The 20,524-nt window shown below is 37.2% G+C and overlaps 1 protein-coding gene across 3 annotated transcripts in view; it reads right to left on the bottom strand.

The window, feature by feature from the left end:
- The window catches only part of NOX4 (NADPH oxidase 4), a 258,255-nt gene that overhangs the window by 114,961 nt on the left and 122,770 nt on the right, over positions 1-20,524 (bottom strand). For all 3 annotated transcript variants that reach the window (XM_006871214.1, XM_006871213.1, XM_006871215.1), the window contains exon 12: positions 9,255-9,315. In XM_006871214.1, the coding sequence (XP_006871276.1) occupies positions 9,255-9,315 (61 nt within the window). The remainder of the gene's footprint in view (positions 1-9,254; positions 9,316-20,524) is intronic.

The following is a 20,524-nucleotide window of genomic DNA, read 5'->3' as shown; positions in this document are numbered from 1 at the left end:
GACAATAGGATTGGAAAAAGACTCACTAACAACTTGCAATATGTAAATGATACAATTTTGTTTGTTGGAAATGAAGAGGAACTAAAATACATGCTGAAGAAGACCAAAGACCATGGCCTTAGAGGACTGCACCTCTAAGCAAAAAAAAAAAAAAAGTCCTTGCAACAAAATCAATAAATAACATGATAATAAATGAAAACAGATTAAAGTTGTCAAAGACTTCATTTTGATTAGATCTACAATCAACACTCATGGAAGCAGCAGTCTAGGAATCAAACAATGTATTGAATCAGGCAAATATGCTGCACAAGATGTCTTTAAAGTATTCAAAAGCAAAGATATTGAAGACTAAAGTTTGCCTTACCTAAGCCATGGTATTTTCCATTACCTCATATGCATGTGAAAGTTTGACTACGAATACAGAAAATGTAGAAGAATTGATGCATTGAATTATGGTGTTAGAGAAGAGTACTGAAAGTACCAGGGAATGCGAGAAGAACAAATAAATCTGTGTTGGAAGAAGAATAGCCAGAATGCTCCTTTGATGCAAGGATAGTAAGTCTTTCATCTCTCATACTTCAGATATATTATCAAGAGGGACCACTCCCTGGAGAAGGGCATTACACTTGGTAAAGAGCAAGGTCAATGAAAAAGAGGAAGACCCCCCAAAAAGATGGAATGGCACAGTGACAACATTCATGGGTTCAAGTATCACAACAGTTGTGAGAATAGCAGGATTGGGCAGTGTTTTACTCTGTGGTTCATAGGATCACTATGAGTCAGAACAAACTCAAAAGTACCCAACAACAATGTAAACAACAAATGCCCTGGTGACACTGTAGGATAAACACTGTACTACTAACTACAAGGTTAGCAGTTTAAATCCATCAGCTGCTCCACAGGAGACAGATGAGGCTTTCTGAGCCCATAAAGATTTACAACCTCAAAAACGCCATACAGGGTTGTTATAATTCAGAAACCACTCTAAGGCAGCAAGCTGGGTTAACTCTCCATTCAGAAAATATTTCAGGAAAGAAAAGGTCACTCTAAATTATTTCTAAGTTGGTTCAGAAAAGTAAACTTCTGATATTTACTGTCTTAAGAATTTATTGTATTTCTTACAGCTAACATTCATAATGCTGAGTTTCAATCAGTTCTTTCATAATAAAAAACAGTGATCCCTATCCTTTCTATACCCAATTATTATTCCATTATTTTTAGGACAGCTAAATCTTTTTTTGAACTAAAGTATCAGGTGGTAAAAGGATTATTTAGGGATTTTCTGTAGACTATGCTTTCCCTAAGTCAATAAATATTTAGACTTGTCATGACCCATAGGATATATAAGGATGCTTCAAAATGTTTATGGAAAATAATGGAATTTTCCCCTCATTGTATCACCAGAATTTTCAGCTGCTTAGAGTTTTTTTGGAAGTTGCTATCCCAGTTCTAGTACATGCTACTATCTGGTGGGGACCTGTGTGAAACTTAAGATATAGGCTTAACTCCACCTAGCCTACCACCAGAGTCCACTTGGGTTATATGTGTCCCATGTAAATTTTTTTTATTGAATCTATGTTATCTCAAAACAGTTTCTTCTCTTGATTTCTGCATGCCTTTTATTACTTAAAACACATGGTGTCAACAAAAAATACAAAGCAGAAATAATTCTGACACAATAGGGTTAAAAGTCAACAAAAAAGGTCTATTCAGGGACTTCTGGTTTTGGAGGCAGGACAAGTAGAGTCAGGTAGGACAAGCTCCATGGGGGAGGTGCCAGAAAATCAGAGAAGTTGCTTTTACAGAGCTGCTCTGGAGCTCTGGATCTAGTATAAGGTGCAGGGCATCAGTTTCCCGCACCCACTGGTGGAAAAATCACTGTATTAAATAAAATACTGTGATTCTAGAATTTATCAGGGCTGGGGACTCTGCCTGCAGAGCACTCCAGCCCAGGCTGTGTTCAGAGGGTGGGGTCACAGACAGACAGACACAGTGAAATCTGCACAGTGACATTTGGAAAAAGAGGAGTGGGGGATTCTACACATTTTTCCTCCTCTTCCCTTGCATGCCCTCTCTTTCCAGCCCAGCCACCATAAGGTGGGAGGGTGCACACCTGCAAAAGTCCAGCATTGAGCCCACAGTTTTCCCACAGCACAGAGAGGAGGATCTCCATTGGTCCCATGGGCTGACCCATTGGCAGCTGCTTATGATGTCTGACTCTGGGACCCAGCCCTAAAGCTGACCTGGGCGGGACCCTTTACTGCTCCCACTGGACAGACAGCTACAGTTTTATTCTTGTTTTGGAGTAGTGGTTCTTGTCTTTGCTTTAATATTGCTTCTGGTTTGGGTTCTTTTGATCACACTGTTTTCCTGGGGATAGGAGCTTTTTCTCCCTACATTAACCAAGAAGAGGCAGCAATTGTGGCCATATAGGCAAGCTACAATCATACCCTATAATATCTCACCATTGGGACAGGAACCAATACCAGCTGCTAGACATTACATGTGAAAAGGGAAGCCTATCTCCATATCATATTCACCAAGAGACACTCAGCAAGCTTAACAATATAGCAACATACATCCATTTAAGCATTAAAAATCTACCCAACTACTGAAAATGTCTAGGGAAACACAACAAAAGATCTTAAAACATGTCCAAACACAGAAAAGAGTAACTGAGACAAATGAGCTGGAGGCAGACACTGTATTTCCAGTAGAAGAAGAGCAGGTTTTGGATCTGCCTGAGAAGGAATTCAGAAGAATGATATGGAAACAAATTCAAATGCTCTGAAAAGGTGTGGAGGAAAATAAGGAAGAAGTCAGGAAAGTGCTATAGGACCAATCAAACTAGATACAGCATTGGAAACAATTCAAAACCTACAGATAAAGGTCCAGATAATTAATAATAAAATATCAGAAATGGACAATACACTATAAGGGCAAAAGAGAAGAACTGAAGATATGGAGGCCAGAACCAACAAGCTGGAAGACAAATCTCTTAATACTGCTAAGATGGAAGAACAAGCAGAAAAAAGGATTAAAAAATCTGAAGAGAGCCTAAGATTCATGCTGGATAACATGAAGAGGAATAATTTAAGAATTATTGGCATTCTGGAGCAAGAAGAATCACAGAAGTCCACAGAGGAGATAGTTGAGGAAGTACTGGGGGAAAATTTCCCTAACATCTTGAAGGATGAGCAGATAAACATTCAATAAGCTTAACAAACTCCAGGAAGGACAGATCCCCCCAAAAAATCACCAAGACATACCATAATTAAGCTCTCCAAAACCAAAGACAAGGAGAGAATCCTAAAAGTAGCCAGGGAAAAGAGAAGTGTTACCTACAAAGGCCAGCAAATCAGATTAAGCTCTGACTTCTCAGCAGAAACCATGCACACAAGAAGGCAATGAGGAGACATATATAAAACACTAAAAGAAAAAAACTGCCAACCAAGAATTTTCTATCCAAAAAATCTGTCAATCAAATACAATGGTGCAATCAAAATATTTCAGGATAAACAGAAGTTAAGAGATTTTGTCAAAGCCAATCCAGCACTTCAAAACATCCTAAAGGGAGTTCTTTGGAATGAAAACCAGCAAGAACAGACAATAACCAAAGATTGACAGTCATGGCAACACCACCTGGAACTCAGTCAACAGCAGAGTTCAGAACAGAACAAAATTACAGCAATGAATTCAGAGGACCTGTGAGGTCAACCAAAGATCAAAATATAAACAGTGTCAAAGAAGGGAAAAACAAGAAATATGAGCCATAACACGAGTAGATATATGCACACCAATGTTCATAGCAGCACTATTTATAATAGCTAAAATATAGAGACAGCCTATCAATTGAAGAATGGATAAACAAACTCTGATACATACACACAATGGAATACTATGCTACCTTGTAGAACAACAAGGAAGCTGCAAGCCACCACATAACATGGATGAATCTTGAGTACATTATGCTGAGTGAAATTAGTCAGTCACAAAGATATATTGCATAGGACTATTACTGTAAGAGTCTAAGAAAAAGACCCCGTACTAAAAGAGGGGGAAAAAAAAAAAATATATATATATATATATTTGCTGATCACCAGGATGTATGGGATGAGGTGAGAGTAGGGAGGGAGGGGAAGATAGAGCATAGGGTAGGAAATAGAGATAGGATAGCTTGGGTGCTGGGGGTGTGGGTGGGACAATACACAAGAAGGGGGAGGGGAATGGAAGAAAAAGGAGATGGGAGAACAGTTAAGCAGGTTTGCATGGGCTAAGTGGGTCAGAGGTAAATGATGATGTATGCAGAACCTTGGAACAACAGACTCCACAATACAGGGATTGAGGCATGGTTTAAATGGGTAAAAGAGGGCAATAATATTAAGATGCTTGGCTGTCTTTTGAATCTTGGTTTCCCTTGCCTACCTACCATTGTAAAATAGACAGTTGAAGCGGGATGAAAGGAATAGCCAGAAGCATCACACTAGAAAGCTTGTAAATCCGTCTTCAGCCTATAACTGATTGAATACCTTAAAGGGGCTAGAAGTTGCCCAGATAAACAAGTTTCCTGTGGAGCCTTTGCAATGCACAAGACCATAGGTGGAATCCTGAACCCCATCCAGAGTCATCTGAGGTGGGAAATTTCCACTTGAAAGAACAAGTAGACCAGCCTGGAGCAGCTAGAAGAACAGAAGATACTTCGTGAAAGAAAGACTGGCAGGAAAAATCAAAAACAATAATGGCAGTTTGATTGGCTACTACAAGAACAAGCAAGCTGTTCACCCAGGAGCCATCAAGGCAAGTGGTTAGGTCCCCTCAAGACAAACCGCCTTCCAAGACTAAGACTCAAGGAGAATACACAGGTAGGCCTGTGGTCTGGCTGATAACCACGTTGGTTATCGATAAGGAGAAAAGGAAAAAAAACAGCAATGAAGTTGGGAGCTAAGTGCAACCACATTCAATAAACTCCTGTGAACCAGGGTGGAAACCTGGTTGGCCAGCAGTATGGCAAGACCCGGGGACTCCTGGGCCCAGAGGCAGTGACATGGCCACAGAAGACTAGACCGGAAAACAAAGCGTCCAGCTGATATGAGGTGAGGGGTGATGCACAAGAACACCCATATTTGCATATAGTACTCACTTGACCGGGCTTCAATGGCTGGATGATCAGAACTTGACTGGAAGAAGAAAGGAGAGGAAAAAAAGAGTAACCCGCTACAATTTGATGAACTTTACCTATACATTTAGATGTAGTAGCCCAGAAAAAGGAACAATCCTTTACAGCAAGGATCACTCCCATGCCATTGGTACACAGGGTTGACAGAGATGGGCAACTTAGACAATGGCTACCCAAAATGGGGGGGGGGGGGAAGAGATGGGCTACAAAGGCAAGAAGTGACTCAATCTTTTTAGATGGAGCATAGTTTCAGATGGGGCGAGGGAAGGTACAATCTCCACTGAATGATTTCCAACCTGTTGGGACAGGGCTAATGAAAGGAGATGGGGATAAGATTCAAGCGATACAGTAGTGAATAATTGCTATCAGGACTGACTGTGAGGGTTGGAAATGTAAAGGTAGATGTTTTGTAACAAAAGGAGGGGTTTTGACTGATTTTGCAATCCAGGAGCGAAGATACCTGGGACCATCAAGGAAGAAGTGAGGAGGGTGGGACCCTACCCACAGAAGCAGTGACACCAGATATGGAGACAGAGACGATGACTTGGACAAATGGAGCAGCTGGGGACACTAGACTCAGGGAGGAAGAGGGGCTGTGTGCTGACTTCTGGGGGCAGGCCTGTGGGGTATACCCTTTGGTTGTTTGATGATGCATGGAGGGGACTGTAATCATTGCACTGAAATGAAATATGATAGGATGAATGTAAGACTGACGTTCTCTGATGTAAACCCACATAATTCACAATAAAATTTTTTTTTAAAAAAAGGTCTATTGGTTTAAAAGCATCAAACTTTCACTAAACTCTCTGAAATAGATCTTGTAAAAATGGGAGGATAAAATCAGCAATAAGTGTTCTCTTATTGAGAGAACTAAAATAAATGGTGAACCAACCAATTATTTTAGTGAGCTACTGATAACAGAAAATAACAGTGAAGAGATTCAGCTAGTAAAATGTCACCATGAAGTTTCTGAGTACCTTATGAATTAAATGATGTCTTTATTGTGCTTGTTTTCTAATAAATATAAAATTCTTTCAATTGCTGTTCAATACTAAATTTAATTTTTAACATATTAGGATTCTTACCAGAAAATAACATTTCGAATGTCACAAACAATACAAGTATGATGATACCAATTGTTTCTGGAATTATGAGTAGTACTATTTCTATCCCTCACCAAGCATTTCCCTAGCAAATAACCCCATGATATATTGATGCTTTTGAGTTATGGTGTTGGAGGAGAATACTGAAAGTGCCATGGGCTGTCAAAAGGACAAATAAATCCATTTTGGAAGAAGTGCAGCCAGAGTGCTCCCTGGAGGCCAAGATGGCCAAACTTTGTCTCTCATACTTCAGAAATATTGTCAGGAGGGAACAGTCACTGGAGAAGGATATTATGTTTGGTAAGGTGGAGGGTTAGAGAAAAAGAGGAAGACCCTCAGTGAGATAGATTGGCCAAGTGGCAAGCATCAATGGACTCAAGTGTGGCAACATAGTGAGGTTGGCCCAGGATCGGGCAGTATTTCATTTTGCTGTGCATAAGGTCGCTGTGGGTCGGTACCGACTCGATGGCACCTAACAACAACAACAGTATTTTTAATAATATCACATGAATAATGTCTGTTTCAGCCTGGTTTTCTTTGACTAAAAATAGGTCATTACTGCTCAAAGAGCTTTTGATTAATTTAGTTGCTTGCCCATCAAATTCCATGTTATATATTTTCTTCAAGTCTCCAATTCTGAATTGGTTGCCATTTCTATAGACAAAGATCTATATATCTCTATCATCATTAAGATGATTTTTTACTATAAGATACAAAGACTCCTGGTGTAGCATTGTAGAATCAGCACTGGACTGTGAACCACAAGTTCAGCAGTTCAAACCCACCAGCTGCTCCTCTGAAGCTCTATACAGGGTCACCCTGAGTTGGAACCAACTCAAAGGTACTTAACAACAACACATAAGTTCTTTCAACTACCCTTCTTCTTTTCCCAAAATATCTGTTGCTTCTTACCTAAAATTTTATCATTCCCTGATCTGTTGTTGTTGTTATTGTGAACTGAGTTAAAGTTTATAGAAGAGATCATGAGTTTTACATTCAATAAATCATATGCTTTGTTTTATCTCAATGAGTGCAATCTCCTCCATGCAACAAAAGCTATCATACTTCCTCCCTATAGTTCCTATTTCTAATCCACCCACCGTCACATCTCTTCTTAACTTTGTCCTTAGGTAAATGTTGCCCTTTATATTTTGAGTGATGGACCTTTCCAGAGTAAGCATACCTTACTAGTGTTGTTGTCCCCTCTCTATACCTATCAACTGCCTAGCTGAAAATTGATGCATGTGGGTAAGTTCTTTGCAGATCTAAAGAGTGGTGAGGCCATAGTCACAGGTTCCTCCAGTCTCTTTCTGACCAGTAATCCCAGTCTTTTATTATAATTTTGAATTTTGTTCCACATTTTCTCCTACTCTAATGTGATCCTTTCAGAGCAGTTGATAGTGGCACCATTTAGTTCTTGGTTTCAGAGTCATGAAGACTGATGTTCACATGTTCTCTAAGTCCATTGGACTAATTGCTTCCAATCATCTTCAATTCTTCTTCTTTCTTCTACACATGGGAGACCTACAGTTGCACCTTAGATGGCCGCTCATCAGCTTTCAAGATCCCAGACACTACTCACCAAAGTAGGATGTAAAACATTGTTCCTTCCCTGACTTTTATAAAAATTGGTTTCTCCCTTTTTCCAATGGTACATTCTCTCAACTTTTGCTTATAAATCCCCTTCTTATAGGTCTCAGTTTCCATCCCAGTCTCCTCTGCTAACTCCTTCCCCTTACTTTCAAGTACCTACAAGTTCTCTTTGACTCTAATCCACACATTTTCAATTTAAAAGGATCCTTTTCATGATATTACTTCAAATCCTTCCATAGTTCTCTAAAATCTATAGGTTCTCCTAACCCAAGTATCTTTTCAAGGCATTCATAGTTCTTCCCCAACTGACCTTGGCTGACATTTCCAAACTACTACTCTCCAAAAGAAAATCTTTGTGTTTACTAGACTGACTCATACTATGAATATGCTTGAATCATTATCTGCCCTGATTTTGGCAATGCTGTTAGCGTCTCTTTAAATTATCAAGACTTATCTTCATTTTTCCAATTTCTAAGGTTCAGCTTTAATTTTCTTTTTTCTGTAAAGCTTCCTTCATAGCCTTAGGCCACATTGAATCTACCTTTTTCTGACTCCCTATAGAGTTTACAAACCAAATCCTAATTTAGCATTTAATATAAAAAACCTTCAATTTACATTTGAGTTATGTTTAAACCTGCATCCTTTCCTTCAAACTCCCATCCTAATCAACCAACCAACAACCTAACATTTTCTGAGTAGTCACTGTCAGTCACTCTGGTGGGTCCAGGAAATAAAAGAAAATAATTTTCTTCTTATATTGCATTATGATTTTCTTCAGAACTCATAATACAATGCAACTCTCAGATAATCAAAAGTATTTACTGAATAGATGAACAGCATACTACTGATAGACTATTAGTAGTTACTGCTATTCCAAAGATATATATATATATATATATATATATATATATATATATATATACACACACACACACACACACACACCACAGAGATCATGCAAGAGCTGAAATACTTGTGTGAGATCAGTCCTAATTGATGACCATTTTGAGAGTCAAATAAACCACTGATTTAAAAGTAATATTATCTAGTAAACATATTTCAGTACATTATTAATAACTGCTTATACCCAGAATATTATAGTTCCAAAAATGTGCTTCCCAAGTAGAAAACATGAATATCAAAACATACAAGCAAAGAAAGAAAACAAACAGTAGCTGTTTGTTTTCTTTCCTATATGCTGGTTGCTATATGGTTCAAGCTCACCAGCCACCCCTTGGGAACCCTATACAGGATCCGCTATAAGTCGGAACCAACTCAATGGCACTTAACAACAATGCTACTTAAACACATCCAAATTACCAAATTATTGTATATTCTCTTATTTCCAAAACATGAATCTTAAAACTGCATATTCTACATACCTGTCCAGTCTCCTACTATTTTAAGATGGACTCCAAACGTTGCTTTGGTTTCAGTAGGACACTAAAATAAATAAAACACTTGAATGAATTTTGAATAATAAACACACATTAGCAGACTATGATTCAATTAGAACTTCTATTCTCATAGCAAGTCCCCCAAATCAATAGAAACTAGGACGGAACAGAGAAAAAAATCTACATATTGTTGTTGTTATGTGCTGGCAAGTCAGTTCCGACTCATAGTGACCCAGCATAAGGTATCTGAGGAGCAGATGGTGGGTTTGAACCTTCAACTTTGTGGTTAGCAGTCCAATGCTCATCCTGTATCACCACACCAGGCTTCCTAAAATCTATATTCATTGTTAAGTTCTGTTGAGTGGGTTGCGACTCATAGCAACCTTATTATAGGGTTTCTGAGGAGTGGCTGCTAAGTTTGAATAACCAGCCTTGCAATTCAAACCAACCTGCAGTCCAGTGCTTATCCTCCAGCACTACAAAGATCTTTATTATTAACGAGAAAAGCCATGCCTACCATTCAATGAGACAATTGGCTTTTCTCCAAATTTCTGTGTTTATATAAAATAATACACATGTAACTGAAAACTGTTAAAATATGTCTAGTTACAATTCTTGCGAAAATGTGCTTTGAGTTAAAATATTTTAAAGAATACAGCTTTTAATTAACACAAAGGAAGAAACAAAGAGTAATTTTAATGTCTTTTTCCCATTGTATAATAATACAATTATACATTTCACATCCTAACTAATGCCAGAGGAAATAAAAATCATAAGTTTTTAATGGGGCTGCATGTTCCATGTCTAACTGGAATCCTACTGAAACAGTGCAAGTCATCCCAGTGATAGCTAAGGTTATCCCTTCCTTTAATTTCAGAAGAAATGTGGAGACAACTGGTGACAATATCTAGGGCTAGGAATGAGTTGTGGAGCTTCAAGTAATAACAAGTCTCCTAATGGGATGTGGAACCACGTTTTAAAAATCTTAAAAAACAAATAACCAATAACAAGAACAAAAAGAAAGTAGACAAAATTAGAGAATAATTTTTAGTACACAATAAGAAATTGTAGACCTCCCCTTACTTCGCAGATATGGAAAGCTTATCTAAATTTGAATTTCAAAAAGTTCTGAAAAAGAAAAAAATCTTTTCCCTGAATTAAAAGAAGGCCAATAATGGGAGATTAGTTTTTCTATATAACAATTTATACAGTTATTTCCTATGAAATTACCAATTTGGTGAACAATGGTGTCTTACATCCTTCTAGGGGAATTAAGAATATATTAAGTATGTTGTTGTTGTTGTTAAGTGCCATCGAGTCGGGTCCGACCCATAGCGACCCTGTACAGGGTTTCCGAGGGTGTAAATCTTTACGGGAGTAGAAAGCCTCATCTTTCTCCCGCGGAGCGGCTGGTAGTTTCGAACCGCTGACCTTAAGGTTCGCAGCCCGATTCGTAACCACTACGCTACCAGAGCTCCTTCTTTTTAAAATTTGTACATTTTTTAATTTTGAAATTGTAGCTAACTCTTAGAACTATGGTAAGGGGTCATCTGCTTGTGATTATCCAACACCACCAAGTACCATTTGCCAAGGCTTGTACTATTTCCAAGATCTAATAATCACCCTATAAAGTTGCCTTCGACACACTAGTTGAATAATTTAGACTTAAAAACATTTACCTGTGCTCTAGTATAAACCCACTGTTGTCAAGTTGATTCCTACTCATTGTGATCCTATAGGACAGAGTCGAACAGCCTCAGAAGATTTACAAGGCTGTATGTAAATCTTTATGGAGGAGTCCTCGTATGGCACTATGGGTTAATGCATTGGACTGCAAAGTCAGTTTGAACTGCAAGGTCGATGGTTCAAACTCACCAACCACCCCTCAGAAACCTTATCCAGGGGCACTATGGTTGGAACCGACTCAACGGCACTCAACAACAACACAACAAATCTTAATGGAAGTGGACTGTGTCATCTTTCTCCCTTGGAGTAAGTAGCTTATGGATTTGAACCACCAATCTTTCAGTTAGCAGTCTAACGCTTGCCCCAGTGTGCCACCAGGGCTCCTTTCTCAAGAACATACAACTAGTACAAAAAAAGACTTTGGTCTGTCTGACTTGCTGGTTCTGAACTGTGGTGTCCCACTGTCTTAGTTAGGCAGATATAGGGGAAATAACTGAGGGCTGCACAAGAAATTAAATGGAGTTAAGAGGACAGAAATAATTTAACCAGAGAATAATAAATGTGCATCAATATGAATCAATGGGAAAGATAGATTTATTAAGTTAAAATTCAGGAACAAATAAAATAGTAGTGGTTTTGAAGGTTCCTCCAATTAGAGACTAAGTTATAGAGAAAGCATGTCTAATATCACTGAGCTTCACTGTGTAGGTAATTAAAGAATAAGCACTGGACTGCTAACTGCAAGGTTGGTGGTTAAAACCTAATAGCAACTCCTCAGAAACCCTACACTGGGTTGCTATGAGTACAAAACTGATTCGACAGCATTTAACAACATTGTAAGAACACTATAAGAAAAAGAAACAAAGGAGAAGGAATATGAAGATATGTTTGCAACCCACAGATAAAGTAAAAATAGTTTGGAAGTCAGTGAGAACATGAGCTAAAAAGTGAGGCATTACAAACCAACTAAAAAGCACATGATCTGATAAATGTTCACAATAAGAATTAATGTATCAAGGAATTTCCAAATAACTACTCTGAAATCAGTATTTTTAATATGATTGTTACTGCTAACAGTAGTATAAAATAGCAAAATAACTTGAAATACTTTTAAATCCTATTATTTAAATACTTACATTGTTATATATTCGTTTATTTCTAATTGTGGCTCTGATATTTATATCACTTACATGCTGGTTTTTAAAAACTCTGAAAGCAACTGGTTTTGTCATTAGTAAATCCTCAAGAGGATGTCATCTGTGAAAACTTCCCACCATTTCATTTGATACTACTTAAAGCTGGCTTAATGAAAGTTGTAGCTCATAGAAAGCAAGAATCCCAGTGTCCCATGTTACCACTAATATTTCCTTCACTGCAAGCTATATTTTCAACCCCATTTTTTTTTTTTTGAAACAAGAAAATAACACCCACAGAAAGATCTTAGAAATAAATCCCAGAAATTTCTTTTTGAAATACAAAAAATGAGGGTAGAGGTAAATTTCAAGGAATTTGTTAAAATATCGTCATAGAAGATACCTGTAAGAATGGATTTTTGCTGTTGTTATAAAGCCTAGCTAAGAAATGAATGGGCTTATACAGAGGAAAAGAAAAGATCTAAGCCAAGAAGATATCAGAATGGGAAGCAAAAAATATTGCCTTTGTGTCTGAGTATGCAATTGGCTTTAGTTAATCTTACAATATATTCTAAAACAAAATACATATTTTGCCAAATATATTTATCTCTGTTTTATTCTTTCAATAAAGACACTGTAAAATATAATGACAAATGATATTTACCATCCCCTTGGGTCTTCTAGGAGACTATAAACTTCTCTTTTCTTAGTGGTGGCCAAATGTATCAGTAGAGTTTCAAAGGCTAATATGCTTTCGAATAGATAAAACACAACACAGTTTCCCAACCCCTTGAGAATGAAGCCTTTAGAAATTACTGATACTTCCTCAAAGTACCTAAGAATAAATATAGAAACTTTAACATAGTTTTTATCTAAACATATCATTTCAAATTTAAAGGGGACCAGAACAGAATAATACAGAATGGCTTCAGAAAGTGTGATAGGAAATACTGACTAAAAATCTTAGAATCTTTGTACAATGTTCAAAATTCACGAATGTTGTCTAAAGTATAGTGCAGTATTCTTTAATGTTTTCTTGTCTTTGTAATTGAATTTCAAAAACTTCTCAAAGGGCAGAGATAAAATATTTATATTTATGATGATCTTGTTTCCCTTAGAACATTAATAATGAAATATGCTTATGGTAATTTTCTATTTTAAAAGTTACAGAATAATATGTGACATAGAGCTCACATTATTAAAATAAAAAGGCATAGATCAGTGTTTTTCTTTATGTGAAGAAAAAAATTGGAGAGAATGTGCAATAACCTATGAGAATATTAACGTCTGGGAAGTAGAACTGAACACAGAGAAAATGAGGACTCTCATATCTATTTCATATATACCTATGTTATTTGATTCTATTGTTAAGTCTATTTTATTTATTTATTTATTTTTAATTAGGTTTAATTTAAAACATAAACATTTAAAAATGTCTATAGAGTACAGCAGGAAAAAATGCAGCTGAGCACCTTAAGTCAGTTTCCTGATGTAAAGAAGGGGTTCAATCCATGTGGATCTTAATATCAATACTATATAGTATATATCATTCAACTTTAAGGCTATGAAAATTAAAAGTGACAATTTGAATCCAACAGCAGATCTGGACGAATGTGTACTTTCATATCCTGGAAAAAAAAATTACTTTTCCTTCCAGTTATTTATTCAGTATGGCTTTGAGTTTTTAATGTGTCTGAGTAACTAACGATTTTAAAACAGCCACATAAAAATATAAAAAGATATTGCTTAACTCTACTGTTGCTTTGAAACTAAATGTAAAAATGATGTCACTTAATAAGAATTTATTTTTTAACATGGAAAATAAATTTAAAAGCTTTGAAAAATTAAAACTTTTGTTTTTAAATCAAGAGCCTTGAAATAATAAAAAGTTTGGGGGAATAATATATAAAATTTCAATTTACCAAATTTGTTAAAACAGAGTAATTAATCATAGAACAGGATTCTCTTTACTCATTTTGGTCAGGTTTTAATTTTAATCCTTTTAGTAAAAACAGGTATTTCTCTTGCTGCCATCATTCAATTAATTTTCAAGTTATTTCAAATAATCTTAGCAAAGGAAATGTCTGATCATAGTCATCCCCCAACCTTTTGTATCTTACTGTGTTAAACCATTCAAATTCTTTCTTTTCTGCACTCTGAGGCCAATCACAATCTTCTCCCAAGTTTTCCAGCCTCATAATTTATCTTTCCTCTTCATTCATTCCAATTCAACTAACAGTGATCCAATAACCCATTTTTCTGCCCTTTTCTTTTCCTACCCGGTAGTCTATTCCCTGAGAATGGCTGCATTCCTATTCTCATATTGACTGAATGCTAGCAATTCTTCAAGTACTATATCAAATGCCACTATTTTAATGAGGATATCCCTGATTTTCTTTCTCTCACTTCCTTGATTCTTCTAAGTGCCTCTAACTGTATTTTGTTGCTGTTGTTAAGTGTCATCAAGTTGGTTCCGACTCATATCAATCCTGTACAGAATTTTCAAGAAACAACTGATAGGTCTGAACCACCACCCTTGTGGTTAGCTGTTCAGAGCTTGTCCTACAGCACTACACTAAGAAGCACTAACTGGACTGCTAACCATAAAGTCAGTGGTTCAAACCCACCAGTTATTCCTCTGTAACCCTATCCAGGGTCACTGTGAGTAGGAACCAACTTGGCGGCACTGAACAACAATTAGATTTTACATCTTTACTTATGTATCATTTTCTTTCTGGATTAATACACTGTAAATGTCTTAAGATCAAGAACTGTTTCTCCCTCAATACTGTATATTACTTCTTGTTGTTGTTGTTGTTAGGTGCCATTGAGTCAGTACCAACTCATAGTGACCCAATGCATGACAGAATGGAACACTGGCTGATCCTGGGCCAACCTCACAATTGTTGCCACGCTTGAGCCCAATGATGCTGCCACTTTGCCAATCTGTCTCAATGAGGGTCTTCCTCTTTTTCTCTGATCCTCCACCTTACCAAACATGATATCCTTCTCCAGCAACTGGTCCCTCCTGACAATATATGTCTGAAGTATGAGAGATGAAGTTTGGCCATCCTGGCCTCCAAGGAGCACTCTGGCTGCACTTCTTCCAACACAGATCTGTTGGCTCTTTTAGCAGCCCATGGCACTTTCAATATTCTCCTCCAACACCATAACTCATAAGCACCAATTCTTCTACAGTCTTCCTTATTCACTGTCCAGCTTTCACATGCATATGAGGTTATTGAAAATATCATGGCTTGGATCAGGCACCCCTTAGTGCTCAAGCTGATATCTTTGCTCTTCAACATTTTAAAAAGGTCTTGTGAAACAGATTTGCCTAATGCAGTACGTTGTTTGATTTCTTGACTGATGCTTTCTTGAGTGTTGACAGTTGATCCAAGAAGAATGAAGTCCTTGACAACTTCAATCTTTTCTCCATTAATAAGAATGTTGTTTATTGGTCCAGTGGTGAGGATATTTGTTTTCTTTACATTGAGATACTTAGCACCTTACCAATAGAAGACAGAACTTCAAGTATCAATTAATATGGAAGAATTAACCTAAAAATAGATAATTACTTCAAATATGGGCAATTCTTCTGCAATTGACTCATATGTTCAACAAATATTTTTAGGGTGTCCAAAATGTGTCAGAGACTCACTGGGAACTCATACAAATTTCAAATATTTCAAAGTAAAAAAAGAGATAATACACTTGGAGCACAGAATCCATCACAAGGAATGTAACACCAGGACACTAAACATTTGACAAATAAAATTTTCTAATTTTCACTTGTCTACTTGAAGGAAGGAGTCCCGGTGTGCAGCACAGTTCTGTGTGTTAGCACAGAAACGCTAACAGCAATGTCAGCTGTTCAAGCCCACTAGCCCCTCCTTAGTAACCCTTTACAGAGTTGCTATGTATAGAAAACAACTCTACAGCACTTAACAACAACTTGATGGAAAAAAGTAATGTTTACTTGTATATTTAAATGAAAATTACACTCAACATTATACAGAAAGATCCTTGAAGAGTAAATAAATGAGATTGTTAACTTTGACAGTTTTCATTTATTTCAACTCCCTTAAAGAATAATAATAAAAAAAAAAACATTAAAGTAACAGTTTGTTGTTGCTGTTAAGTACTGTTGAGCGAATTCCAATTCACAGCAACCCTGTACAGGGTTCCCAAGGAGTAACTGGTGGGTTTGAACTTTGTGGTTGGCAATCCAATGCTTATCCTATAAAAATGCAAGCCACAATGTCAAAGATAGTATGAACACTGATAATAAAATGATGTCAATACATTTTTGAAAGATGAAATATGGGTGAAATGCTAGTGTGGGAACTGACTTAACAAAGCACGTGAAGTTGAAAGTCTTCAAAAATGAGATCACTTTGAGAAGTAAGTCTATCTATCCCTCACAATTTTGGAAAAACTCAGATATCAGATGTAATAAGAGGAGACTATGACTGGGGTTCATAACTAAAAGAAAAGAACAACAACTATGCATCTGTCTGTATATGGAGTAACTTGACCTCCAGATCCACCTTACCTCAAGCACAAGCCTGGCAGCTACTCTTCCACAAACACACAGACAAACAGATGTGCAACTAAATGGGTCTAGATTTGGGAATAATAGGTGTAATGGCAAGTAGGAGTTAGTTATCATTCAATCATTTAACAAATGATTTCATTTATCAAATGAAAGCATACTTCAAATAACATGTCTAAGACTTCTGTTGTGCTGTTGTGTTATTTCCAACTCATAGTGACCGTGTATAGGGGTTTCCAAGGAGTAGGTGGGTATCTGCCAACCTTATGGTTCACAGTCCAGTGCTGATCTTACAGTGCCACACTAGGAGTCCATGTCTAAGACTAAGTTAAACATAGTACCATTAGCACCTGCTCCCTCCACAGTCTTCCCCAGTCTCAGTTAATGGAACTACAGATTCTAAGGACAGACATTTTGTACAATAACTTGACTCTTTTGTCTTCCATATTCCATACCAATCTATCAAGGAATCTTGTTCACTCTCACTTTAAAATATATTCAGAATCTGACCATTCCTCATCACTTTCACTGCCACCATAGTGAACTAAGCCAGCATCCTACCTCCATTAAAAGAGCACAATAGCCTCCTAACTGGTCTCCCTGCTCTGCCCTTGCTGCTCTTCATCTACTCTTAACACAGAAGCCAGTAATCTTGTTAACAATTCAGCTAGATCGTGTCATTCCTCCACTCAGAATCTACAGTGGCTCCCGTCTTACTCAAAGAAAAAGTCAAAACCCTTACAAAGTCCCATGAAAGACTGTGTGATCTAGCTCCTTGTTACTTCTTTGACATTGTCTCTTGCTAGCTTTGTAAGTAGCTCTGGTGGCATAACTGGTTAAGTTATCGACTACTAACTGAAAGGTTGTCAGTTGGAACCTACCTAGTTACTTCATGATCTGCCTCCATAGAGATTACTGCCAAGAAAACCCTATGGGGCAGTCTATTCTGTCATGGGATCACTATGAGTCAGAACTGATTCAATAGCCCTCAACAACAAACATCTTTTTTATTAGTGTACCCCAGTCACATTGACCTCCTCTCTTTCACACACTCATTCACAAAGATGCACCTCAGTAACTATCATGCACGGCCCAGAAAGAAAGCTAAAAATGATATGGTTTATGGGCACCAAAATGATATGATCTAATTTTCATTTTAAAATAATTATTATGGCTGCCTGTTGAGATTAAACAACAGATAAAACAACAGATGAGCAAGAGTACACAGAGAAAGATCCATTAGGGGCTCTATCCAGATGTTGAGCCCTGATGTGACACTGTAGGATAAGCTACTGGACTGTTAACGGCAAAGTCAGAAGTTCAAATGGACCAGTTGCTCCTGAGAAACTCTACACAGAGTAGCTTTAAGTATGAACTGACTGGATTACACACAGTAAGAACATGGTAGCAACCTGGATCAGGGTGTAGTCTTGGAAATAATTCACATATTTTGAAAACTTTTAGAGATTGTTGAATTTAAAAAATAAAATAATTGGGGGGAAAAGTAAAGTATAGCATTCAGGTTTTTGGTTTGACCACTGTGGATGGATAGATCCGTTTTGGAAGAAGTGCAGCCAGAGTGCTCCTTGGAGGCCAAGATGGCCAAACTTCGTCTCTCATATATGGGACATATTGTCAGGAAGGACCAGTCGCTGGAAAAGGATATCATGTTTGGTAAGGTGGAGGGTCAGAAACAAAAGAGGAAGACTCCCAACGAGATGGATTGGCCAAGTGGCAGCATTGATGGACTCAAACGTGGCAACAGTAGTGAGGCTGGCCTAGGATCGGGCAGTGTTTTGTTCTGCTGTGCATAAGGTAGCTATGGGTCAGTCTCGACTGGATGGCACCTAACAACAACAAGGAGGGGAAGACTGTGGGATGAACAGGATTGAGGGCTTGAATATTAAAGGCTCATATTTAGACATGCTAATTTAAGATGTCTTTTGGATTTCCTAATGGAAATGTCTGACAGATATTTACATAAATGAGGCTGAATTTTAGAGTTGGTGTCAAAGCTGGAAATTTGAGAGATAGTCACATATGGATGTGTCAGTAAGACTAGATGACATCCCCAGAGAAACAGATATAGCAATCAAGAAAAAGTTTAAGGCATGGACCTGGAGTACTCCAATATGCAGAGGTCATATGAGTGAGGAACAGTGAAAAAAAAAAAAAAAAACCTGAGTAAAAGTTGCCAGAAAATGAGAAAAACCAGGTAGATGGATGTCTCAGAAACAAAATAAAATGAAAAAATTGTTTCTATAAAGTGAATGATCAGCTGTATCAAATGCTGCTGAGATGTCAAACCTACTGAGGATAGGAAATGATGGATTTAGCAATATCATGGTCCTTGCTTCTTTTGGGAAGAGATATTCCAGTGGAATGCTGTGGGCAAAAGCCCAGTTGGAGTGGATGTAAGAAAGAATAAAAGAAATGGAATTAAGAAGTGAGAAATGGGGTAGTTTTAGGAAACAGAAGTGGATCAAGGAAGGAGCTTTTACTCATCTTTTTGTTTGCTACTTTGAGACACCTAAAACTATTTGCTTATTATTAAGTAGCAGATCTGTTCTTTTTAGGTCAATATTTATCATGCCAGCTCTCATGAAGCACCAAAGAAATATTTTCTCTTTCCCGGGAAAATATAAATCAATAAACTATACAGTAAGGTAAAGCAGTTAAGTCCAAAACCCTATTGCCATCAAGTCGAGTCCAACTCATAATGGCCCTGTAGGACAGAGTAGAACAGTTGCCGAGGGTTTCCAAGGCTTGAATTTTTAATGAAGTAGACAGCTAATCTTCTGTGTAGTGGCTGTTGGCTTCTATCAGCTACCCGTTCGGTTAGCAGTCCAGTTTAACCCACTATGGACTCCTTGGTAGAATAATAGTCAGGTGACATCTAATGCTCAAAGAAATCAGATGTCCTGTTATGTTTCATGAACATTAATGACTTTCTACAGCAATTCCCATCACTGTGACTGGTTTATAGCTAAGACATACTGATGTCATGTTTCTTTATCATCTATCCAATTGCATCTCTAAGTTGTGTAAGTAAAAGATTTGTAAAACTCTACAGAAAAGCAGTTATTAATAATTAAAGAGGGCAAGACCAGAGATCAAAACAACTGATGCATACTTCCTGGTTGTTTTTTAAACTCCTGGAATTGAAAAACAAATTCAACACTAAAAACGGAGCCAATCTTGAGAAATCCATGACCATTCTTATTTGGTTTTTACTGAAAACTGGAAAGACTATTCCCAAAGTGACTGGTTGAGAGATTAAAAACACAAAACATAAAAAATAAAAAATGATGGCAAGCACAGGCATGCTATGTAAAAGAACAGACAATAACAAAGTAACAGTTAGACTTGCCTCTGACTCATGGAAAAAGAAATTTGTGAAATAAGGCAATCCAAGCTTGAAAATAACAACTTAGAACACAGATGTCAGGAAAGCACATATTTCTGAATAACAACAGTAATAGAAGGATATAGAGGTGTTCATGTCAATTTGCAATCTATTACTACTATTTTAAATGAGCGACTCTATATTACTTCTATAATGATAAGTTGGCAAAATATTAATAAACACAGTAAATGCTTATTTCATCTAAATACTAAGAGATGTTAAATGCTATAGTTAAGTAGGTTCATGCTCTTTAAGTGTTTAAAAAATCTCTATTTTATGTTCACGATCACTAGCCATTAGAGAGATGCAAATCAAAACAACAATGAGATATCATCTCACACCAACAATAACAGCAAAGATAAAAAATGTAGAGGACAATAAATGCTGGTGGGGATGTGGAGAGACTGGGACACTCCTGCATTTCTGGTGGGACTGCAAAATGGTCCAACCTCTCTGGAAAGCAATATGGCGTTTC

Source organism: Chrysochloris asiatica, unplaced genomic scaffold, assembly GCF_000296735.1.
Source record: "Chrysochloris asiatica unplaced genomic scaffold, ChrAsi1.0 scaffold00163, whole genome shotgun sequence".
Taxonomy (NCBI): Eukaryota; Metazoa; Chordata; class Mammalia; order Afrosoricida; family Chrysochloridae; genus Chrysochloris; species Chrysochloris asiatica.
The sequence above is the reverse complement of the archived record's forward strand: the minus strand, read 5'-3'. Positions and strand labels throughout refer to the sequence as shown.